At 42.0% G+C, this 23,470-nt stretch overlaps 4 protein-coding genes across 4 annotated transcripts; 2 read left to right on the top strand and 2 right to left on the bottom strand.

The window, feature by feature from the left end:
* Window positions 1-564: 564 nt before the first annotated feature.
* smim20 (small integral membrane protein 20) lies at window positions 565-2,441 on the bottom strand. The gene is made up of 3 exons (XM_028037340.1): window positions 2,249-2,441; window positions 1,659-1,715; window positions 565-766 (listed from the first exon to the last, which is right to left on the bottom strand). Exons 1-3 carry the CDS (start codon window positions 2,355-2,357, stop codon window positions 723-725), a joined length of 210 nt encoding a protein of 69 aa, XP_027893141.1. The 5' UTR covers window positions 2,358-2,441; the 3' UTR covers window positions 565-722.
* Window positions 2,442-3,116: 675 nt separating this feature from the next.
* man2b2 (mannosidase, alpha, class 2B, member 2) lies at window positions 3,117-12,396 on the top strand. Its single transcript, XM_028038979.1, has 19 exons — window positions 3,117-3,339; window positions 3,414-3,560; window positions 4,685-4,790; window positions 4,873-5,045; window positions 5,120-5,235; window positions 5,592-5,769; window positions 5,878-6,076; window positions 6,347-6,537; window positions 6,638-6,809; window positions 7,629-7,765; window positions 7,856-8,133; window positions 8,670-8,861; window positions 9,257-9,500; window positions 9,578-9,688; window positions 9,770-9,962; window positions 11,429-11,575; window positions 11,670-11,782; window positions 11,916-12,033; window positions 12,115-12,396. Exons 1-19 carry the CDS (start codon window positions 3,208-3,210, stop codon window positions 12,210-12,212), a joined length of 3,045 nt encoding a protein of 1,014 aa, XP_027894780.1. The 5' UTR covers window positions 3,117-3,207; the 3' UTR covers window positions 12,213-12,396.
* A 1,400-nt stretch (window positions 12,397-13,796) lies between these two features.
* On the top strand, window positions 13,797-18,230 carry LOC114157818 (uncharacterized). Its single transcript, XM_028038980.1, has 8 exons — window positions 13,797-13,995; window positions 14,266-14,337; window positions 14,426-14,497; window positions 15,095-15,285; window positions 15,449-15,512; window positions 15,590-15,755; window positions 16,006-16,203; window positions 17,396-18,230. Exons 1-8 carry the CDS (start codon window positions 13,981-13,983, stop codon window positions 17,551-17,553), a joined length of 936 nt encoding a protein of 311 aa, XP_027894781.1. The 5' UTR covers window positions 13,797-13,980; the 3' UTR covers window positions 17,554-18,230.
* A 690-nt stretch (window positions 18,231-18,920) lies between these two features.
* Window positions 18,921-23,164, bottom strand: LOC114157935 (uncharacterized). The gene is made up of 3 exons (XM_028039157.1): window positions 22,859-23,164; window positions 20,212-20,943; window positions 18,921-20,076 (listed from the first exon to the last, which is right to left on the bottom strand). Exons 1-3 carry the CDS (start codon window positions 22,872-22,874, stop codon window positions 19,991-19,993), a joined length of 834 nt encoding a protein of 277 aa, XP_027894958.1. The 5' UTR covers window positions 22,875-23,164; the 3' UTR covers window positions 18,921-19,990.
* Window positions 23,165-23,470: the final 306 nt, after the last annotated feature.

The raw sequence follows: 23,470 nt of genomic DNA, 5'->3' as shown, positions 1-23,470 counted from the left end.
TCAGGAAACCACAAAAGTGCAGAAGGAAAGGGGGAAGAAAGAAAAGAAAATCAGTTTAGAAATTCTCTGCTTTTACACCACTAGTGGTCTCGTAAAGGGAGTCTAGACCACATCGAGTGGGTTTCTGAAAGGCCCATCGTGGATCTGCCCCGTCAGTTCAGCCTATGGATAATACTGCATGCGCATTAAACCCAAAGTCTCTTGACGGGGAGATGATAATGCAAACCAATCTGTCTTAGAATAACTTCGGCTCTTGGGTTTCCATTTTAGGGGGAAAAAACCATCTTGCACATTATGCTCCTTCTTGCTGTTGAAGTGATTTTTTGAGTCCCACATCATCTAAAAGCAAATAAAACGTCAAAGGAGGCTCAAAAGGAGACGTGTAAACAAACTTTTACATTTTATTATAATTACTTACATACTGCATACCAGAGTGAGACTTTAAAAATACAAAGATTCTCCCCCAAACCCCTGTCTTAAAATAAAGCTTTCCCTGGTTCAGTGCCTTTCAGAACAGGAGGGGATAGTACGCCCCCTTGTGGTCGACAAAAACACAATCACTTATTACATTTTTAATGGTTGACTTTATTTAAGTAGAAACGCATCCAAAGCAGTCAGAACAATCGGTAAGTATTTCACTCAGGCACACACCAAGCACTCCGAAAACATATTCATGATTTCAATAGCATCAGTGAGCAGGACTTCTGCGGGATCATCCGTCTTCATTTCTCTGCAGGCTTGAACGGATCGGACCAGATCTTCACACCTTCAGACAAAGACAAAACCAAAAAAAATGAAAACACAGAAATTCAGAAAACACAGGAATACCTTTGGGTTATAACTATCTGAGAAGGCTTCTCCTCTTCTATAGCATTTCCTTCCTTTTTCTTCTCTCTTTTTCACTCTAGTCCTAGATGTAAGTGCTCTGCAGGTTTCTGATGCGTCTTAGCTCCAAAGCTGCTGATTGAAACGACTTAATCGCCTCCTCGGCATGCTACCTAGCTCATTAGCAGAACAATTGTTTTGATTCACGTGTGCCGACTAGGGCAACATCTAAAACAGGCTGTGCAGCGGTGTTGATGATTGACTTTGGACACCTTTGCTATTGAAGAATTGACTGCATATCAAATACATTTCGACAATTTAGTTTATGTTTTGGACCAGGGATATAAACAAAAAATGCCGAACGGAAAAGTTTGACACCTCTGCGTTAGACCTCCTCTTCAAATGAACTTGTCCCTCTGAGGTTCTATAGATCTAAAACGGTTGTTCTAAATCCTTATCCTATTGAGAAAAGGATTTTCAGTTTTCCATTTTCAGTTTTCTAGCTGATTTTTAATGATACTCTCTTGGTATTTCACAAGGTGCCATGGGCGTACATTTTGGGAGAACCACTGTATATGAGAACCAGGTGGGATCAGATAATTGTAAATAAGCTCTGATCAATATTAAACAAGTACTCGCACCATACTGGTTATATAAACCTAGATGTCTGCACCTGTGTGGATGAGAAACTTACACTGTTGCTACTATTGCTACTTTAGAAAGAAAATTTAGTGGGGGAAAAAATCCTGTTTGGCTTTGAGCTTTTCTGATTTATTGTGACATTTAAGTTAGATAAAAGCAGGCAGAACTTTAAGTCTGGGCAGCTTTCTCACCTGCAGGCTGAATATCGGCCTGGTTGATTCCTGCCCGGTTCACCTTCTGGACTTCTCCTAGCAGAGGACAACAGCATCTAGGTTAAATGTTACACTGCGGTCACATGGTTTTATGAATGAACTCCTGAAAAACACTAGCACATTGTTGGTAATTCTCCTTATTGTATTTCCTAACAAGTCTTCAGTCAGAGGCCTCTTCAGATTCGCTGCAAGGCTGACTGCTACCAGAGGTTCTTCCAGCTCACAACAAACTTTGTTAAGATACTTGAATAATCCGTTATGACATTTAATTTTCCTTCTAGATAAATAAAGTGATTCTGGATTGAGTTGAATGTCTAATCAAACAAGCAAAAATATAGAAATCCATTCAAATCGTCTCCAGCAACACTTCTCATTGTTGCTCCCAGACAAACCAGAGGACGTTGAACAGAAACCATTAAAACGATTGTTGAAATTACCCAAAGACGATTCTGATTGGTTAATTTTATTTAAATGGAAAAACCAACACTGCGTTTAGATGTGACTTTAATTAGACGTCAACGTGATACAAAATTCTAACTGTTTACAACATAGTCTTTGCGGTTACTTACTGTATTCCTCCTTATGTGTCAGAGGGTAGACAAATATGGGATAAAGCGCGGCGGCCACCGCCGTTATAAAGCCTCCAAACACCAGAACTATTTTAGTGTTTTTAGACATCTTTTTGTTACATGTGAAGCTACCTGTCACCTCCAGAAGCTCTCAGGGTTTACTTTACAGGACTGCTTCCGGTGGGAGAGGTTATAGCCAGCGTGCCGGATGAGTCGTCACGATTGGCTGCGCCCCATTTTTCAGCCGGCGAGCCAAACGGGCGCGTGGCGGAGGCGGGGTTAGCCTCTTAAAATTGTACCGAGTAAAGAAAATATTGTAAAAATGACCACTAAAAATATTAATAATAGCACAATAATAAAAGCAAAAAACCAATAAGTGATACAAGTTGTAAAAATTGAGAGAATAAAATAAATAATACACTAGTAGCACTATGCGTCTATATGTTGTGTATGTTTCTTTTCCAGTTGACTTTATTAAACCAATGACAAAAAGCAACAAGAGCATAAAACGAAAGAAAGAAATGAATAAATACAGAATAAACTTTTTAAAAAATACTGTGTTAAGTGTTAACATAGTTTAACACGAAATTGTTACATTTACACACAACTTTTGATATACTGACAAAACAAATAGAGTTGATAAAATAATAATAAAAAATAGATTACTACAGCGGAGTTGTTGATACATGTGTGCTCTTCAATTTTTATCCCTACTTCTTTCATTAAATGGATTTCACTCAACCAATAACAATGAAGCTCTTCGTCCACCTCTTACAGTTGCTAAACTCCTCCCACGCCGCTTGGTCGACGCTGCCACCTTCGTCAACCGGCGGCTGACTGTAAAGGAGGCGAGTCCAGTCACATGCTCTTTACAAAACAATAATAAGGAAACGAGGAAGTGTTGGTGAACGCTACGGAGCTTATCGCCAAAGCTCCTGTCGCCTTTTTGAGCTGACAAAATGCATCTTTTATCCCTCATCGTGTTCGTTTTCTGGTTCTGTTCGGGCAAAACTTCCGGAGAGGACCAGCCCATTCAAACATTTCTGATTCCTCACAGCCACATGGATGTAGGCTGGGTGTACACCATCCAGGTTGTTGTGTTCATGCTACAGTCATCCCATAGAGTGCCGTTTTATTTTATTCTAAACATGAGTGTGTCCTGCAGGAGAGCATGCACGCCTACGCGGCCAACGTGTACAGCAGCGTGACGGAGGAGCTGTCAAAGGTGAAGGAGCGCAGGTTTATCTCTGTGGAGCAGGAGTTTTTCAGACTGTGGTGGGACTCGGTGGCCTCGGACACTCAAAAGAAACAAGTATGGACGCGCATCTACAATCACATGATTAGCTATCCGTACTGACTAGAAGTGGGCGACGCTGCATATTTCGGCATTGATCCGATACCAAGTAAATATAATATCGGTGTTGCTGATACTGATACCAGTACCGATACTTATTAATTAAGTGTATCAACAAACTTCTGACTTTTAGGCAGTGTTGGTAGTTTTTTCTTTGAATAATTTTTTTATTAAATCCCAGGACAGGTGTCTACAAAATGATATGTTTACACGATAAGCATCTAAAAACAAAGCAAATTTGTGTGGATTATTTTCTAAAAAGTACAAAAAATAAGTTTCTGAGAGCAAATCACAGCAAAATCTTTTTATGATAGAGTTGAGAAACTACAATACAAAAATAAAATACAGTTTTGAGAGGGAATCTACAAAAATATCAATCTTATCAACATGTCATTATTGGTATTTTGGATTGTTCTGCCCACCTCTGGTTCTGACTGTTACAGGCAGGCATACTGTAATCATTTTCTTTTACTACAGCTCTTGAAAGCTAACCTCCTTGCAATAAATGCCGTTTTGTTTTGTTATAATGAATTAAAAGCACCATGACTGGCACCTTGAAGGCAAAATGTAAACAGAGAAATGTGGCTCCAGAGTTTTTATTTACTCACCATAAAAGCATATATTTTCTGTGACTGAGATCAGTGGCAGTTCTCGCATGTATGATGCCCTGGGCAACCGTCTATTTGTGCTCACCGCCTCAATCCCACCTTCCCACACCACCAAAGAGACATATAGTCCCAGATAAACCTGTTCTGCAAAACTGACTTCTAAATTCCCAGTTAGCCTTGAATGCAGCATCAGAAGTTTAAAAGATCTTTTGGTATTTTGAAATGTTGGCTAAAAAATAGTTGGTTTACATGAACTTACGAAACAAAATACAACTGCAACAACATGACCTTAAGGAATTAAACCACTTTCAAACTGCATTTGACTCATTATTAAGTTACCTTCCTTTGTTAGATTTCCTTAAAAATCGAAATGAATAAAGAAAACCTTGTCTTTTGGGTGTTATTTGTACTGGTGAGTGATTAATATTACTTTGCTGCAGGATTTAAGCTGAACTTGTGAATTCACCCATCTAGGTCCGGCAGCTCGTGAAAGAAGGTCGCCTGGAGTTCATCATCGGAGGCCAAGTGATGCATGATGAGGCGGTGACGGACCTGGAAGACGAGATCTTGCAGCTGACCGGTAACCCTACTCCTGCTCCTCTCGGTCCCCACGGGTTTGCCGTCGAGACTCACCCGTCCTGCTGACTCTGCCGTCATTTCAGAGGGCCACGGCTTCCTGTACCAAACGTTCGGCGTGCGTCCGCAGTTCTCCTGGCACGTGGATCCGTTTGGCGCCTCGGCCACCACGCCAGTGCTGTTCTCCCTGGCTGGGTTCAACACTCACCTCATCTCTCGCATCGACTATGACCTCAAAGACGGCATGCAGAAAAACAAGGTGGCCTTGGCCCTGCAGACTGCACTAGGAAGCGGATTGAGGTGTTTTGCTGACTGGTTGTTTTCTGACTTCAGAAACTTCAGTTTGTGTGGAGAGGGTCTCCCTCTTTGAAAGCCCAACAGGAGATCTTCACACACACCATGGACCAGTACAGCTACTGCACGCCGTCTCACATACCGTTCTCCAACAGGTGCTTTATGTTAATATTTCTTTCTCTAACTACAGTGCCTTACAAAGTGATTTATACCCTTTAACTATTCTTCATTGTGTCACTTTAAAAGCACAACCTTTATTGTATTTTATTGGGATTTAATACGATGGACCAACAAAACGTAGAGAATAATAGGGAAGAGATGAATCTATAGTTTTCAATGAGTTTTTACTAATAAAATCTAAAAAGTATGGCATCCATTCATATTGAGTCAGTACTAAGCATAACCACCATCCACAACCAAACCTCCACAAGAAACCTGGTTCTGTTTGTTAGCATAGCAAAACCTAATTTACTCCAGTTTTAATAACTAAAAGCTTGCTCTTCCACCTCAGATCCGGTTTCTACTGGAACGGCGTCGCTTTGTTCCCGGATCCCCCCAAAGATGGAGTCTACCCCAACATGAGCCTCCCCGTCACCAAGGAGACGGTGCACTCGTACGCTCAGACCATGGCGGAGAACATCAAGCAGAGGGCTGCGTGGTTCAGGACCAACCATTTGCTCTGGCCTTGGGTGGGGGAATGCAAACTGTCATTTTCCTGATTTTTATCCTGGAAAGGGTTTTAGTCTTGAAATCAGTTTCAGAATCTTTGTTGTTTTTTTGTTTGTTTGTTTTTTTAGGGCTGCGACAAACAGTTTTACAACTCATCAGTGCAGTTCAGGAACATGGACCCTCTGATAACGTACATCAACCAGAACAGCAAGGAGTTTGGCGTAACGGTGCAGTACGCAACGCTGAGCGAGTACTTCCAGTCAGTCCACCAATCAAATCTTACCTGGGATGTCCGTGGGAGTGAGGATTTTCTACCATATTCTACAGGTGTGTGTAAGCAGTGTTTATTTTCGCAGAGTAAACGATGGGAAGTTGGAAATTCTTTCACAAATGAAAGAATATTTGTTTTTCCAGACTTTATTCCCATCATTGCCATAAATTTATTGTAAACTTAAGTATTTGTTATCTTGAAAACTGTCATTCAGGACTACAAACTCTGGAAATTTGAGTGTGGAAAAGTTTTTAATTTCCAGATGAACCCTGACAGTTGCGAGTAACATGCACACATACAGGAAGTGTTTTTGCTACATTTCCCAGAGCCCTACCAGGCATGGACCGGGTTTTACGCTTCTAGAAATGTCCTGAAGGGAGTGGCGAGGCGGGCCAGTTCCCGGCTGCGCGCAGCAGAGACGCTCTTCACCCGCTACCGGATCAGCTTCCCAGACGGGCCGGTAGCTAAAGACTGGGCTCTGGAGAAACTCAGGGCTCTGCGCTGGGCTGTCTCCGAGGTGATCCGCCTCGGCTTTTGCATCCAAATCATGACGTGCAAAGATATAATTTAACATGAAGAAGTGAATGGGAATCGATACATACTGTAATTCTTTCCAGGTCCAGCACCATGACGGCATCACTGGTACCGAGTCTCCCAAAGTGGCGGAAATGTACGTGCAGCACCTGCTGCAAGGCATGATGGGAGCTGAGGAGCTTCTAGCCGCGCTCTTCCTGCTGCCGCAGAACCTGGACGTCTCCGGCGCTCCCAGCAGAAGCTTCCAGGGAAAAGGTACGAGCTGAAACCCTTCCATTTTTTTATATTTATTGTATCGCTTGGCGTGAGAAATTTCTCATTATGATCGTTTTGATTTATCGTTGACTTGATAAATTCCAAATCATGATTTTTGAAAGAAAAAAAGAACATCGGAACTGTTATTTTTACTTTTTTTCTCCACCATTTGCTCCATGAGAGCGTCTATAAATATCAATAAATTTGAAAATATGCTTAAATGCAGTTACAGTGAGCAGTATGATTTAAGAAACTGACATCCTGAAGAAGTGTATTTCATGTACATTTTACCTAAAAAAGATGGAATAAATAGCTTTTTAAATTGTTTTTTGACATAATACTAGCACCATAAAATATTATGATTAATTTTGAAGTCCAAATCACCCACCCCGAAGTGACGCGTCCCCAGAATTGGGTTCTTATGCATTATTATAATAAATAATTAACACCATGTAGGTAGGTTTTGTCACTGGAATAAAATTTTGAATTAAACATAACTCGGCATGTGGACTTCTGAAAGCGACAAACCTAGAAAACATTGCACAAGGTTTATTTTTTGATGGTTTTTCTCTTATCTTGTAACTGAGAACATTGTACAAACCGAGGTACAGTGGAGGCAGCGTCATGCTGTGGTGATGGGATAGTGAAAAGTAAGTTGCTAGCTCCAAATTCTTCAACTTTAAATCAAGTCCACGCGCTTATTCCTGAAACTCTGAGAAAGTTTTTGTTGCGTCTGACTTTTCGATTTCTTCTTCTTCATGCCTCGTGTTTCTGACATCATCATTCAGTTGCAGATGTTTATTTATGTTCCTATTTTAGGTGCCGGTCAGGCTCTGGAGCAACACGTGATCATTTACAACCCGCTGGCGTGGAACATCTCCTCTGTCGTTAACATGACTGTAACCTTCCCGAGCGCAGTCGTCCGTGACGACGGCGGACAGCCCGTCCCTGCGCAGGTCCATGAAGGTCTCCTCCTGTTTGAGGTAATTTAGTGCAACCATCACCTTCTGACATCAACTTTCTCTCTCTCTCCTTCTGTGTCGCAGATCCAGAGGTCGGCACAGTGCAACGCCTCCTACGACCTCTTCTTTGTGGTGCAGCTCGGCGGCCTTCAGCACAGGAAGTACTCGGTCCAGTTTTCTGAGACACCGTGTTCTGGGAAGTTCAAGTGCAAGCGCACCTACGAAGCTCAAGGAGTTGCGTTCGAGCGGCGGCATGTGAGGGACTGGAGGAAAACGGGAAGGCGGCTTCTGCCCGTTATAAACGGCTGCTACAAACTCATGTTTGACCAGGACACCAACCTCCTGCACAGCGCCACCTACCTGTGAGTTTTACACCTCCTAAACAACCAGACGTTCCTCTCATGTTGACAGGGCGCTTAACATTTTACACGTTTTCAACAGGATGTAGTTCCAGCACAGAGAGTGTGTCTGTTGATTTGGTCATGAAGGAAAATCTACCAGTCTGAATAATTAAATCTACTTGATCTTTATGTCAAACCTCCCTCACTTGTTCATTTGTATGAAATAAATGTGACAGAATGGACATTAGAAATAATTCAACCCCTCTCCTTTCTTACTTTATTTAAAGACTTCTGTTTGATTATAGAAATTATTTTTAAGGTGCACTTCTATTCAAGCTGAAGGGCTTTATACAGTGAGCATTCCTGACTCAGCGAGCCAACGGCTATTCAGCGCCGTAACGGCTGATTAGCGGCAGGCGCTCACTGTCGAGTTTGTCTGTTGTTAATAGTTTTCAACAATAAAAGAACATGCGAAAATCAAACTGATTAATTATTAAGTGTGCAACATAAACTAAAATGCCTCTCTGGGAAAACGGCTTGTGCTTCTTCACCGGCAGAAAGGAGCAAAGGCGAATCATGGTGACGCAGGACTTCTGGGAATACGACGCGAATGGAGACGTGGAAGCAGGACCCATCTCTGATAACTACATCTTCAGCGCTAACGGGTCGGCTGTTCGGGCCTATAAGGCCGTGGAAATGGAGATAATCCCGGGAAAGGTGCTCACCGAGATCAGGCAGCGGTTCTACAGGTCGGTGACTGGAGATTGGAACTACGTACACTGCTAAAACACAAAATCGTACCAAGTATTTTTGGTCAAGATTCTACTGTAAATGTCTTAGTACACTTGAAATAGGACAAACCTGATTACAAGTAACCTTCGAGGAAGATATAGGAGCTTTTTAGGTCAATAATTGCTTAATATTGATGAGAAAGTGCTAGTTCTAAGTTAAATATTTTGCCAGTTGAGCTAGTACTTTTTTGATCAATATTCTGACTATTTCTTGACGAAAAGTTAGTTTTGTACTGAGATATTTGCACTAGAAACTAGATCCAAAATACTTGGTCAGACTTTGTGTTTATGCGGTGTAACCAAGATTTCCTCTCCTTCTATGGTGGACGACCAACTCTGATTGACCTCTCTAGAGAGGACGGTGATGAGGACTACGCCTACTCGATCACCACGCGCGTCCCAGAGTATTCGGAGGCCGGGCCCTGGTGCCACAGGCTAGAGCAGACCTACTCTCTGGGCCCCCTGCGCCTCAACACAGAGGTGGTCCTCAGAACCAGCTCCTCCCTCAACAACAACAGGACTCTGTACTCGGATGACAATGGCTACCAAATGATGAAGAGAACCTACAAGAAGTTCACCAATAACACTGTAGCAAGGGTAAGATATTTGACAAACGGTGTGCTTTTTCAGGTTTGGTGTTTGGTGGTAAATATGCTCCATTTCCCTGTCTGCAGAATTACTTCCCCATGGTCCGAACGGCCTACATCCAGGACGACATCAGCCGCCTGGTGCTCCTAAGCGACAGAGCTCACGGCGTCTCCAGTCAAGCCGACGGACAGCTAGAGGTAACAACGAGACACTAACTGTCACTCGCTTTGTGATTTTCAGTCACAGACGTATTTTAGAAAGTGTTCATTTTCTCTCAGGTGATGCTCCATCGCCGACTTTGGAACAACTTGCAGTGGAACCTCGGCTACAACCTCACGCTGAACGACAGCTCGGTTGTGAGGCCCACCCTTTGGATGATCCTTGGTTCTGTGGCTGCAACATCCAAGCTGTACCAGAGGGGGGCGGTAGAGCTGCAGCACAGACCCGTCGTCATGCCAATAGACCGGCCTAGTAAGTATCTTCATAGGAAGGAGACACGCTGATTTGCCGATGCTGGTTTGAGTTGAATTTGTCTTCAAGACATTTTGTCTTAAAGTTCAAAATTATTTTATTGTAAAGGGTTTTAATATTGATGAATAATTACAAAGTATCTTTTTTTTTTTTTTTAAATTGCTGTTTTTGTCTACCTTGTTGATAGTTTGGGGTTTTACTTTACTGACAGAACCTGCAGATAAACCCAAACATCTTTAACAATAGACCGTTTGTACTTGCTTAGTACAACGTCTCATTTAGATTGTTGTCAAAGCATGATTAAAACTATAGAGAGATCACAAACTCTGCTTTGAAGAATCTGTTTTTATTGAAGGATAAGCCATTTCAGATTTCTCAAAGCATTAAAGATTTTGAAATAGTGCTAACGCAAGTTTGTCCACAGATCAAACTTGGATAAACTTGGTTAGCAAGTTTATCACATTATAATTATTATTAAAGGGATCATGTGAAATATTCTTTTTCAAATTAAAGGCCAACTTTGGCATTGTGGAGTTTCATGAATTAAAGATAATAACATTTGATTACATAAGGAAGTCTATGACTGTTGAAAAGTTTGAAAGTTACAACTGTAAGAGGATATAAGAACAACATTGAGAACATTTTCTCTAGACTTACTGCTTTTAGTAGGCATTATTTTTCTTATCAGAAGCAAATCAGGATTTTTACTCAAGATGGCGGCGCGCGTAGACGCAGTGGCTTTGTGCTCACCGACTCGAAGTTTGTCTTTTCCACTTTGCGCGGTTAAAAACACCTACAAACGACAAAATGTACTGGCCATTATACACATAACCTGCATCTTAACTCGAGTCGAACAAATCTCAATCTCATTGTAATCTGTTGATGACAGTGACAATAAATCTGATCTTATCTTAAAAAATGGAGCACTGGCGTTAGCCTCTTATATCAGTGCAGTTTGCATAGCATAGTTAGAATGGCAGTCTCTGTGTGCGTTTTCTAGAGATTGTAAATTCTATTACAATTTCAAAAAAGCTGCCAACATTTGCAAACCACTGTTTTATCATAAAACCGACTGATAAGGATAAAACAGAGCAGTGTTTATTGTACTCCTTTTAGCCTTCCTGTTGTCTGCTGGAAGTCTGGCTCGCTCTTACCTGAATGAACCTCAGATAAGCTCAGACTTGCTGTAGAAAACTGTTTTATTTTTTAATAGCCTCTTACACATTTGGTGCTTTCTTCCATTTTAAACACCTCATATGAAAATAAAGTGTTCTTGCATTCACCGATTGGGAAAAAGGTGAAATTCTTACATTTCTGACTGACCCGTCACTGATCTGGGCAAATCAAGCTACAAAATTGTCAGATTGCAGTGACCTGATGCCTTTGTGCATTTTTGCATAAGAAACAAACAAACAACATGTTCTTGTTAGCTTGAGTTTAAAAAGCTGTCTTGTCTTTTTTAATAGGTAAGTCCTGGAAGGACAAAGAGTCCAGATTTAACTCCCCGGTGCCTCCAGTTGTTCTGCCTCCCAGCCTCCACCTGCTCAGCCTCAGCATCCCAGGATGGAACTACACCTCCGACCACGATCTTCACCTGAGCCACCTGCATTCAGGTTCTCTGTGACTGGATGACGCATCTGCAGATTTTCTTAATATTCAGATGTTTTTCTCATGCGTTTTTGTCGTCACTGTTTGAAATGTAAACAGGAAAGGAGGTGCGCTCTGAGCCGGACTACGATCGGGTTCTGCTGAGAGTCGTGCACCTGTTTGAGGAGGGAGAGGACCCCGAGCTTTCCAAGCCAGTCACAGTAAACCTAAAGGTACAGTTGCAAAAACACAAATAAAACGTGGATGTATCGATGTAAAACAATTCACACTTTGTCATGTTGCAAACAACAAACTTCTTTGCATTTTGGCGGGACTTTATTTGACCGACTCTTCTCTTGCGATCAGGACGTTTTAAAGGGGGTCGGGGAAGTGCGGGACCTAGAGGAGCGTTCGCTTACAGGGACCTGGAATATCACAAGCCTGCAAAGGTGGAGGTGGAAAACTGCGGACACCTCCGGGAAAAGTGAGGAATGGTCCAAACGAGACAGGAAAGAAATTAGACTTTTTCTTTTTAATTAAAAATATTTCTCGCCTTCTGTTTTAGAAAATGACCAACATAAGAGGAATCAGGGTTTCACCGTCACCATCTCACCCAAAGAGATCAGGACCTTCTTCATTCACTTCAGAACCAGAAACGATTAATCTTCTGTGAAGATCTCAGCTCTCTTGACAAATTATGTTACTTTGGAAGATTTAATACTTTTGCTGCTCAATGATTCAATGCAGTTTTTGCACAATGTGTTGATTGTCGTCTTCTAAACAGAGAATGATGTGCAGGAGGATAAATTTGTGACTCAGATGGATTAAAGTGATTATTTCTTTTCCACTTGTCTTAATGTTTCCTTCATTTTTTTTTTCCACAACAGACATAAATCTTGTCAGATTTATGCGGCTCACAGAGGAGGAAGTCAAAAATGTTGGTAAGTTCATTCAACTAGTGAAACAAACTAAATCCAAATGGGTTGTAAAAAATCTTTGAATAAAGACAGAACAATTTGAATGCCAAACGTCTAGAATCAAGGAACTACTTGCATAGAACCCGTCACAACCTGAAGTAGACCAAAAGATCCCCAAAACCAACACTTCATACTCTGATGTAAAGAAATTAAATAACAGACGAGAAACAAAGTCACTGATCAATCAGTCTGGAAAGAGTTATTTCTAAAGGTTTAGGACTCCAGTGAAGTGCAGTTGGAGCCATTTTTTATTGTTGTGGTTAAATTTGAACAGTTCTGCAAGAACATTAGTCAGAAATTCATTTACAGCCATATGAAACTCTCGTTGCCAATTGGTGCAAATACCTGAAAGAAGTTGTTGTTCCCAAAGCTGGCCCGTCCAGTTATTAGGTTTAAAGGGCAATTGCTTTTTAGATCGAGCCAGGTCGAGTTGAATAATGTTTTCCACTTAATCAATGAAACCATTATTGGAAAACTGTTTTGCATTCACTCAAGTTATCTATGATATTTAGTTTAGTCTGATAGTTGTTTTCACACTGAATACAACCTCCTCCCCTCCACTAACCCCCTTCCCCCCCCAGCTTCCCCCCCTCTCTTACTAACACTGCGATTAATGTCCCCATTTGCCACTTTGCAAATCTCGGGCTGGATATTTGACAGCCCTTCTTGGCAAAATGGGTCAAGTTCCATTTAAGTGGTTTGTTTCCTGGCATTGTATTCAGCTTGTAAACACAGTCCACAAATTTTTTATGTTGCTGAGGTTGGGGCAATTCCAGAAGCTTAATGACTTTGATGTGTGTTTGGGATCATTGTCCTATTGGATAAGGACAATAAACAGCATTTGGAGTTAGTCCCTTTCCATAACTCCATCCGCCTTTGTGCAACACATTAGTAGTGGTTGCAGCAAACTGAGCCCTCAACATATTCCTATTAGACTTCAAGGCCTTGCACGGACTCCTTCAAACATATTTCTTACCAGTGTTGCTAAATGGAGTGCTTTATGTTATTCCTTTAACAATAAAAACCTATTTCCAGAAGGTATTTGGTTGGTCCGTGTGGGCAGCTACATTTTTTTACACGTCCTGTTAGTATATGAGGGTAACAGGTGAAGTACCGTTTTACTTTAGAAGAGCAATCATGCATTTCCGGTAAAATGTATTTTCCTGTCGGTAGATGGTAAAAAGTCTGCTCTACCATGTTGGTAAGGCTAGTTCACTGTGAACCGGAGTTGCAGTTTACGCTGGTGGCCACTAGGAGGAGGCGCATCCTCATCTTTACACTGCTGCCAACAGCCAATAAGGACAGACAACACCCAGGCAGAGCTCCGTTTAGGCTGAATTAGCTATAAAATACACAGGCTATAGCTAAATGGCAGAGAATATGTTTTTAAAAATGACACGAGTTGATTCATAAGTTGAGCGCCTGCTAGAAGAGAGATTGTGATTTATCATAAGATGAGCAGTGCCGGTGTAAGTAGTGTGTTTTTACGCAGCTGGTGGCTGCATCTAACGTGATGTTTTCTGTTTCTTCACAGCCTCGTTTGTCGTAGTTTTAAATGGGATATCTTGTAAATGTAAAAGGAGACGCCTTTTAAATGTATAAAGGAGATCCTAGGAAGATGTGAGGAGGCGTTGCTAAGATACAAGACCGGAAGGGTTCTTATTGGTTGCATCACTCGGAAGTGCTATGGATCGTATTGGTGTTTTCTTTGAGCCTCGTGTTAATTTGTGTCCGAACAGAAGAAAGAGAGGGAGCAGAAGAGGAAGCTGCAGCACTTTTTGAATGACTTGGCTTTACTCGGATCGTTACAGGTTTGGTCATCATCACACACTTTATTCAGAGGTGATGTGAAGCAGCTCATGCGTCCCAAACACACACGTCATGTTGTTTATTCCGCAGGGATTTAAATACTTCCAGCCCTGGCTAAGAGGAAAAGAAGAGCTGCTGCTGACTGTAGTCAATGAGGATCTGGTTAGTTTCATTAGGTTTGCAGACTCACATTCAAAGATAAACTGTTTATTAAATAGCAGAGCACAGTCCTGATTTTCTATTTTATTTGCTATTTGGATCAGTTTATTTGGATCCAATAAGACATTATAGTTCCATACTTTTTTCTTTTTTTTACCCATTGGTAATTTACACATTACAATCACAAACTTCAATCTAGTGTATTGGGATAAACCCAACATAACAACTGACTTTATTTTTAAAAGATCAATTCGTAATCAGCCCCTTTAGTTGGGTGCCCTAAATAAATAAATGTCTCTTTGCTTTCCAATTTTTCCAAAAAGTTCTCAACTAATAATAAAACTGTGGACATATTTTCTACCTTAACCTTAGGTGATTTATGAGGGCAATACTAAAATACTACACACATATACAATTTTTATAAGTCAAAAAAATCATGCATCATTTAACTTCACACTTATGCATTACATTATGGCAGTTTATCATAAATATTCTAATAAAATACATTGATATTTGTGTTTCTAAAGCGGTACAATATGAAAAATATCTATTCTTTCCCAATTTAGAGTAGTTTTGTCTCTCTCCTGCCCAACTTTGCAGGGCTGGCGCTCCCCAGGTTTTTTGGTTTCCAGGGTGTCGTCGTACTCGTCCAGCAGCAGCTGCGTGTCACCCAGCAGCAGCTCTCCTAGCCTGGACAGCAGGAGCAGCTCCCCCCTGCCCGGGGAGCCTCGGGGCCCGCCAGACGTCCAGACGAATAACTCCCATTCCAGGACGCCGACGCAAACCGACAGGTGACTGATGTGACCTCGTGTGTGTCTGCTTACATTGACGCGTAGGTGTTTAGTTTCAGAAGAGGGTGTCTTTATTTTTTTTCAGTTTGATTTTACAAATGTCTGACGTGATGCTGAATGTCGGTCCTCCACTAACTCGCTGATCCGTTTTTCTTGCTTATAGGGAACCAAACGGTGAGGAGCATCTTCTCCCAGCCTCTCCCAGTGAGGGGGAGATAGCCGTACCAGTAAGTGCATGCTGACACACGCTAACACGTTTCGCTCTGTTTCTCCGGTGAGATTAACTCTTGAACTCCTTCGACAGGAGGTGAACTGCACTCTGTTTCTCCTGGCCGGTTACGTCAAGTATGGGCGCCCGTACGCCTGGATTCGCTCCAATCACGAGCGGCTGGTCAGCATCGGTGGCATGGATTCAATGGTCAAGGACACGCCCATGAAGCTGAAGTCCATCACAGACTGGCAGACGAGAGGTATGGAAACAATGTGAGGGATCCAACCTGCAGGAGGTTACTGTTTCAGTGAACAGCTTTGGGAATAATTACCCGAGTTTCCATGAGTTGAGCCAGAAGAGGTTGGCTTCTGGATTTCTTCTGAGATTGTTTAGTTCAGTTTAGGTATGTGTTTGTTCTCGTTGTTGTTGTTAAAAAAAAGAAAAAGTATTTTCTTTAATAGCCAATGATTTTAATGATGTTCAGAAGGTAAAAGTTTTTATCTCTGCAGGTATTCGTGTTTGGGACATTGTGAGTGAGCTGGTGTGCCTGTGCTCCGTTCCCTCTCCCTCCAACCCCCTCGCCCTGGACATGCGTTACATCAAAACCCTTCCCCTCCACGACCGCTTCCTAGTCACAGGAGCCCTCCTTGGCTTCCTGGAGACTTATCTGATTTACGGGAATCGGGACGAGCTGCACTATGACAAAGGTGTCTTTTCATACGAAAATATTACAGTTACTATTAAAGTCTGCAGGTGGTGCTGTTTAGCTACCTTACCATTATAATCAGTATTCGTCTCAGACCACTTAAGGACATTAATCATCATTTCCTTTTCATTTGCGTTTAGGCTCGCGATTGTTTTCTTCTTTTTTTTTTTATTTGTATAAACAAAATAAGAAGTAAAGTGAATATCCAAAAAGTGAATATCTATAGGAATATTTATTTAGTAAGTAGGAGGAAGTCAGCAAAATGTCTGAGAGTATTAGACTGGAGACCGAACAGCTCGCCATCTTTCTATGGATCTAAATCTTTCTCTTTTAGTCCGTCATACCAATAATTTACTGCGGATGAAGAAAAAGTGATTGTGATAGAAACAAAAATTATGACAGCAAAAAAAGTTAAGCATAATTTCTGCTCCTGTTCTGACCAGCATTGTTACTATGACCTAATTCTACATGTCGGGCTACACACCAGGACGAGATGGTTACACCGGTTATGACTGAAAAACAGCATCTCTGGTTAGATGTGCTTTCCTTCATTTGGACACAGAGAAAAAAAAAAACCTATGCTGCCACAGTTAATTATTGGCAAATGACAGCATTTTTTGGCCTAATCAACTTTATGCTAACAAACAACTACAGCTGCCTTGTTGGTCTAGTTGTCGAGTACCTGCTTGAGCTATCTGGTGTAGCTTTAGCATTACCTGGGCTCTGTCCTCTTTCCTCAGGTTTAGCTTGTTTCTTCCCTTTAATCCAAGTTAACAGTCTGGGTACAAAGGTTGGTTCCAGCAGAGATACTGGTTCAGGGGGATAAATCCATCCTCCCTATATATGTTTACTTCCTTTGAGCTCACCTGCACTTTCTGCACACATTATCTTTGTAACTAAACAGATTGGTTTCTATCAAGAAAACAATCTGTTCTGTGATTTTGTGAGAGATTTCCAAACGGTGCAAGCGTTATATCCATATATGGTAAGGCTGTTTAGAGGATGTGGCTTACAGGGATGTCTTTGTGTCGCAAAAGTCCAAATTTATTTTAAAATTATGTACCAACTTCAAAAACATTAGAAAGGTCAAATCTGTTTTGTTGTTGTGGTTTTTCTGGCTTCCGAATATGACGTATTAAAACTACTGGGAAAGGTTAATTTTTGTTTTTGATTATATGAATTTCTCTTTTCAGTGGTAGAGGAAGTGAAACCCCTGAGGCGTCTGCATTTCCAGGCCCTGCTGGAGCTACAGCGACTCAGAGAGAGAGCGCTGAAAAGCCCAGTGGCTCCACAAGGCAGGACTCTGCAAGATGAAATCCCTTCTGTGCAACAAGTGGCTTTTATTGAGTGATGTTTTATTGGTGCACCGACTGCAGTTTATCGGTCGATCGCCAGTTACCGATTTTTAAAAAACCTGACTTACTGATTCCGATTTTGTCCGATGCCAGTTTTTTTTTTGTCTGAAATTTCACTAGTTAACTGCAAACGTGCAGACATGACCTGGTGGGTCGGTTTATCAGTCGAACCTCTCTCACAGCAGAGCAGAAGCGGACAGTGGTTTATTTTTAGACCTTTGCTGAGGTAGATAAGATCTGCTTCACGTGTTAAGTATCGGCTGATCACCAATCTCCCAAAAGTAAGGAAATCAGTGCCGATAAATCGGTGCACCCTAAGTAATATTAAATTTTTTTTATTGGATTTGATCTCACTTTCTTAATAGTTTAAACTGGAATTTGGCAGGTTACTCCTATCAAGCTATACCAGTTTTTAAATGTTATGGTTCCAAAACTGCAAGCATTTTCCATCATACAGTTCTGATGGTTTTAAATCCTTCTCCAACTGTATAACTAAATAGCCATAGTGTATCATGCTTTTTCAAATAACATTTTTTAAACTGCAGTTAGCTAGTTACCTGAACGCATAGTCTGACTAAAATGTTTGTCTTATTATGTCACTATGAGCAATTAGTGTATTCTGTCTTGTCACTTAGATTTGTTGTAATAAATGCTTAAAATGGTGGCTTCATTATCAAGTCTTCAGTGTTATTTTTCTGGTTAAAAAGCGATTACGCCCCTCTGGTTTTAGATTTTTGTCTAAATATCCGATTTAAAACTTCTAAAATCAAGGTTAAACAGTGAGGATCTTTTTCCAGCTCATTCACGGTTTGATCCAAGTCTTAATTTGGGTTTATGCTACATAGGCTGTTATTTCATCCATGTCTTTTGGTGGGGGTATTCCCAGTCAAGCTGCATCTGCAGTGGGAAGGAACTCACGTGAAAAGAGACAAGTTGAAACAGAGAAACAACATTGAGAAATGACTCGCATGATGGATTACGAATCCCAGGACCCTTTTAATAGACCTGCAATAACATCTCCAAAACTCTTCAATCCCCCTCCTCCTTCACAAACACAGAGGACAAGGTTTGTTTGCGTTAAGCTAAATATAGCTCTCAAAACTAAAGTTTGGAAGCAAACATAACCAGGGTGCAGTCTGGTTTTATATGCGTAACTGAAACTTAAAAGAAATATGCACATACAAAGCCAGTATAAAAACTTTTAATATTCCATAAAATACATCTTAAAGCAGGCACAGATATTTTCTTTCAGCTAGAGCTGTCCCTTTAGTAAGAATCAGTGAACATAAAATCTTAAAATTCACTTTAAAAATAGTGGCACATAAAAAAACAAACAAACAAAAAAAAAAACTAAAAAAAAATCAAAGTTCCTAGCTTAGTTTAGGAATAATAAAAATGAGAACATGATGGTAGGCTAAAGGCACACCATTTATCCTCAAGTCTCAATTGCAAACCTAACATAAATCATCATGAGGAGTACGTTTTACACTGCAGCACACAAAAAAAGATTAAATAAAAGTATGCAGCTGCTGGAGAGGCACAGTTATGGCTGGACATGAGGAATTTGAGATGATTCCTGATCTCAGATTTCTCCTGGCGTGGAATGCAGGTGCATGACTGTGCATTCCTCACCGAGGCTCCGCATGGGAACACAATGTCCTCTGGTGTTTGGGTGCCAAGCTAGCGCCACGGGAGCTTTACGACGTACGTGCAAATTCACGGACGTTTCTTTTTATGTGCAGTTTGTAGCCAGTGAAGATGATTTGCAGTAACTTGGTGATGGCGCAGTAACCAGAGCTGTCATGCAGTTCATAGAAACTGAAGTCCACGTAATGAGCAGAAAACACTTGGGGTTTCTGTAGGAGGTTCATTGGCAGGAGAGCATAGAAAGTGCTCTGGAAGTAACAGGAACCACCTTTACGAACAGTAGAGACAGTTTAACTTCATTTGATGAGCCAACATTTTCCCCTCTGAATCCTAAATATCTGTTTAATAGAGCAGCAAACGTGTAAATGCCACCATGAATATAAAACATGACTTGGTACAAGTTGCCTGTTAAACATTAAAACAACTCACCTCTGTCTTTTTACCCCCAGGTTTGCTGATGGATCATTCAGCCAGCAGCTATCTCGCGTTCAACATCACACACTCTGGCTGCTCAGGACCCAGCCTCGTCCTAAAGCAGCCTGTTGCAAGCCCATCCTCGTTTCCGTCTCGCGTCATTAACATTTAACTCCAAACACTCGTCAGTTATGATGATAACACCCTTACAAGCAGTCATTATGTCACCAAATATGGATCAAGTTGGCAGCTTGAGCCTCTTCGTCTTGTAAGTCAGTCCCTCCCAAATTTCCTTCCTTCCTTCCCTCTTGCAGTGCTTCCAACTTTAAAGTTGTCAGCAGGTCAATGTAGAACCTTTGTCCAATCAGAGGTTCAGCTCCAGCTGTCGGTGGCCGATCCTCTCCTGGTGATGCCTTTGAGGGGGCCTCGGGACGCAGAGCCCGTTCTCTTCCAGCGAACTGAGGAGGAGATAAATGGCATTGATGATTTGAATTTCAGGTATAAACTCGCTTTTTTTAATACTAACTAGGTTAGGGCAACAAATTCTTGACGTAGCGACGCTGTTGGTTGCTAAGGTTTTCCCGTCTCCTCACCTTTTCCCAGCCCAGCCGGCAGCGTTGAGCTCTTGGCGTTGGATGCAGAGTTACAAGACTCCTCCAAACGTTTGACCTTCGCATCTCCCGGCGGCAGAGAGGCCGAGCCGTCCTGCCAGTCGTTCAGCGCCCGCTGGAAGGAGCGCGCCAGGCAGGCCGTCATGTCGCGCGCGCGCTCCGCCCGGCTGCACCAGAACACCCGGCACTGCAGCTGCTGGCCCTGATGCTTGCAGATGTACAGGAAGACGTTGGGTCGGCCGGCGTCGGCGGCGCAGTACGCAATGTCCTGCAGGTACGTCTTGGTCAGCTGGCGCCCCGTGCTCAGCTCCTTGACCTCTACGTATCTCGGCCGCACGACCAGAGCGTGATCTTTGCCCAGCTTCTTCCCGTTTGCGATACCTTCAATCAGGTGTGAGATGGCCTCCTGGGCTTGCTCTCGGTCAAGAGAGAAGATCTTCACCGTGCCCAGGTAGTGGACCTTGAACAGAGGGTCGCCGTGGGAGAGCAGCTCCGTCCGGTCCCGGCGGAAGCGGCGTCGGAAGGCAGCTGGGGAGTTTTTGAGGGTCTGCATGAGGTTCAAACTACCGAGAGCCATGGCGCCCTTCAGGTTGGGTTTGGAAGAAGCTTTGGGTAAGGTGTAACTGCTCGACTTGAGCTTGTCTTCTTCTGACTTTTTTCCAATCATCCAGCTTTCTTCGACAGATGTAGCGTAGTCAGATCCAGTGTTTTTATCTGGAAAAATGCAAAAGAAAAGATTTTAACAACAGGCAAGATGATAAAACTGTTACATAAAATGAAACGGAAGCTTGTGAACGAAAGGTACAGGACACGGTTTCTGCACGGTCACACTCATCTCTTTGAAGGAAGAAAAACAAAACCTGCAAGTCAGTACAGCTTGCAGTTAAAGGCCACAGAACAGGATTGGTCACAAATGTGACGTGCTCAGAGTCAAATATTCACCTCTTGTAAACACTAATTAAATATTTTCTGACTGGTTAGTTTGGGTTCCAGACCAGCAAACTCATTGATTGGGCTGGAAACGGGCCAAAATTAAATGGAAGGTTACTTTAGAAGATTCAAAAGTAACACGTTCATACTTCTGTTTAATTTCAACTTGAAAACTTTTGAGACATTTCAAACTCTTGCGTTATGCAACCATAACCAACCTCCCTTTGTTTTCCTCACTTTAGTCCCACTCGACCTGCCTGGTCTCCCATTGTTTCCTTACTTGTCCCCTCTCTGTCTGTTTTTTTTTGGGGGGCCATTCTTTTAACATCCGAGCTTCGTCCTCAGGAGAGAATCTCACAGAGAACCACCAATGGATTTTGAGGAGGTGACCATTGTTAGTAAAACCCCCTGTGCAGGAAACAGCCTTGCATTCCCCGTCCACCTCCCCCCCAAAAATATTTCTCCTGCAGACAATAGAAATGTTTCTGAAACTGCGTCAAGTCACAAAAGTTGATGCACGCTGACCCACAGCCCTGTATACCGACCCAAAACAGCAGATGGCTCACAAACATGGAAAAGTACTCGCACCGCTAGCTTTGAATCAAAACAAAGCCTACGTGAGACTCTCTTACCACTGTGCAGAGGCGTGAAAGTCAACAAGGTAGCAAATGCAAGAACAGTTATGACATAACCTTTATGCTCTGAATGAAGTTTAAAATGGACCAAAAAATTAAAACAAAAACATCTTGAATCCCTTGATTGGCTTTGGCAGATCAAGTCAGATGTATTGATAAATAAATGAGAATAATCTTGCAGTACAGTAAATTCCTGATCAATGCATCTTTAAATATAAGCCACACAGCTTTTCCACACATGCAAACAGCTTTATAGAGTCAGACTATACAGTTGATGCACTTACGAAAGATCTCTGCCTTTGTAAATATTTGCAATATTAAAAGAGCATGTGTGACAAATGTAAACAAGCTCTTGACATTTCCTGAACTGTAGGACGTCTAGCAGCTTTTTCAACTTTCCTAAACAAAAGTGGATATAACTTGAAATATGGTTTAACCACCCTTCATTTCCCCAAGGGATCACAGACATTTATCAGCATCCTAAATTGAAAAACAGAAAATATTCTCTACTTGACACCCCTTTCTGACATTTATTGGGGGCTAAAAAAATAGCTGGCATTCACAACAGTATCAGAGTAGTCTATTAAATGGGTGGAATTATAGAGGCAGTGCAGAAAGATAGTCTGTACTCTGTCCCACATGGTCTGTACAGAAGTACAAAAAAAAATAAATAAAGATTTAAGTTATACAAATAAATACGTTTGCAGTAGTCCGCAATTCATTATCTTGAGCTATGGTAATAGTAATTTAAAATGAATCATTTACATTCAATATAATCAATTCTCAAAGCCGAATAAACCGCTATGGCATAAGGATGTATAAATAAACTTAAAAAGTCTCAGAATACCAAGTTAATTTGAAGAAATTTCAAACTTCGGGTGAAATTGGAAGTTTTCTATCAGGCTTTTGCATTAGTCAGAGAGCTGTTACATATGCGCATTGATTTTTGCAGTTTTCAAAAAGACAAAAGCATTATACTGGTGAGCAAACTATCGTTTAAGAGTTTTGTTTAACTAAAAGTAGGTACATTTATACGCATAGCGTGTTGTTCTTGTTAATCTTACCGGAGTAGAGTTTCATGCAAACGGCGTCCTCCTAAGCTTCAGGTGAATCACCGCGTCCTGCGAGATTTAAAACCACCAAACCGGCAGCAGCTGGAAACCGACAGGAAACCGACAGGAAACCGCCGTCTTGTTCCAAGTGAAGAAGCTAAATTAATAAACCCTCGCTGAGACTCTTCCATATATGCCTCGGACGCGGACACGGCGACAGAGTGACGGTGACAGACAAACTACCGAATGAGCTCATTTACGCCCGTGTGGACCCGCGTGCTGCTCCGAACCAACTGAACCACGCAGCTCGCGGGAGAAGCTGTTTTAAAAGATGCAGGCGCGCGCGCGCTCGGCAGTGTCGGCGCACGTGAACGAGCATCGGAGAGTCAGCTTCACTCAGCTTGCCCAGAAGCTATGAGGAGGAGGAGGAGGAGGAAGTGCTGACCAGGAGCAGAAAGGTGATGATTTACATCAGAGAGAGGGACGTTACTGTCCCACAGCGTGGACAATCATTGACCTGAGTTTGGTTCACTTACTGGCAGCCACGATTAAACCTGACGATTTAACCCTAACCCTACCTTCCCAAAAACGTTCAGCCATTTTCTTCATCCATCCATCCATCCA

This window comes from Xiphophorus couchianus, chromosome 14 (genome assembly GCF_001444195.1).
Source record: "Xiphophorus couchianus chromosome 14, X_couchianus-1.0, whole genome shotgun sequence".
NCBI classification, from domain to species: domain Eukaryota; kingdom Metazoa; phylum Chordata; class Actinopteri; order Cyprinodontiformes; family Poeciliidae; genus Xiphophorus; species Xiphophorus couchianus.
The sequence above is the reverse complement of the archived record's forward strand: the minus strand, read 5'-3'. Positions and strand labels throughout refer to the sequence as shown.

What these genes read in the sequence shown, in the direction of transcription:
- smim20 (XM_028037340.1), bottom strand. Translation starts at nt 2,357, where the DNA reads ATGTCTAAAAACACTAAAATAGTTCTGGTGTTTGGAGGCTTTATAACG. An exon ending in GACACATAAGGAGGAATACA is followed by an intron (nt 1,716 to 2,248) that starts GTAAGTAACCGC and finishes GTCCTCTGCTAG; the next exon opens with GAGAAGTCCAGAAGGTGAAC. An exon ending in GGCCGATATTCAGCCTGCAG is followed by an intron (nt 767 to 1,658) that starts GTGAGAAAGCTG and finishes CTTTGTCTGAAG; the next exon opens with GTGTGAAGATCTGGTCCGAT.
- man2b2 (XM_028038979.1), top strand. Translation starts at nt 3,208, where the DNA reads ATGCATCTTTTATCCCTCATCGTGTTCGTTTTCTGGTTCTGTTCGGGC. An exon ending in GACAGCCCGTCCCTGCGCAG is followed by an intron (nt 7,766 to 7,855) that starts GTCCATGAAGGT and finishes TCTGTGTCGCAG; the next exon opens with ATCCAGAGGTCGGCACAGTG. An exon ending in TGCGGACACCTCCGGGAAAA is followed by an intron (nt 12,034 to 12,114) that starts GTGAGGAATGGT and finishes CTTCTGTTTTAG; the next exon opens with AAAATGACCAACATAAGAGG.
- LOC114157818 (XM_028038980.1), top strand. An exon ending in CTGTAGTCAATGAGGATCTG is followed by an intron (nt 14,498 to 15,094) that starts GTTAGTTTCATT and finishes CCAACTTTGCAG; the next exon opens with GGCTGGCGCTCCCCAGGTTT. An exon ending in ACGCCGACGCAAACCGACAG is followed by an intron (nt 15,286 to 15,448) that starts GTGACTGATGTG and finishes TCTTGCTTATAG; the next exon opens with GGAACCAAACGGTGAGGAGC.
- LOC114157935 (XM_028039157.1), bottom strand. An exon ending in GCCGGCTGGGCTGGGAAAAG is followed by an intron (nt 20,077 to 20,211) that starts GTGAGGAGACGG and finishes TCTCCTCCTCAG; the next exon opens with TTCGCTGGAAGAGAACGGGC.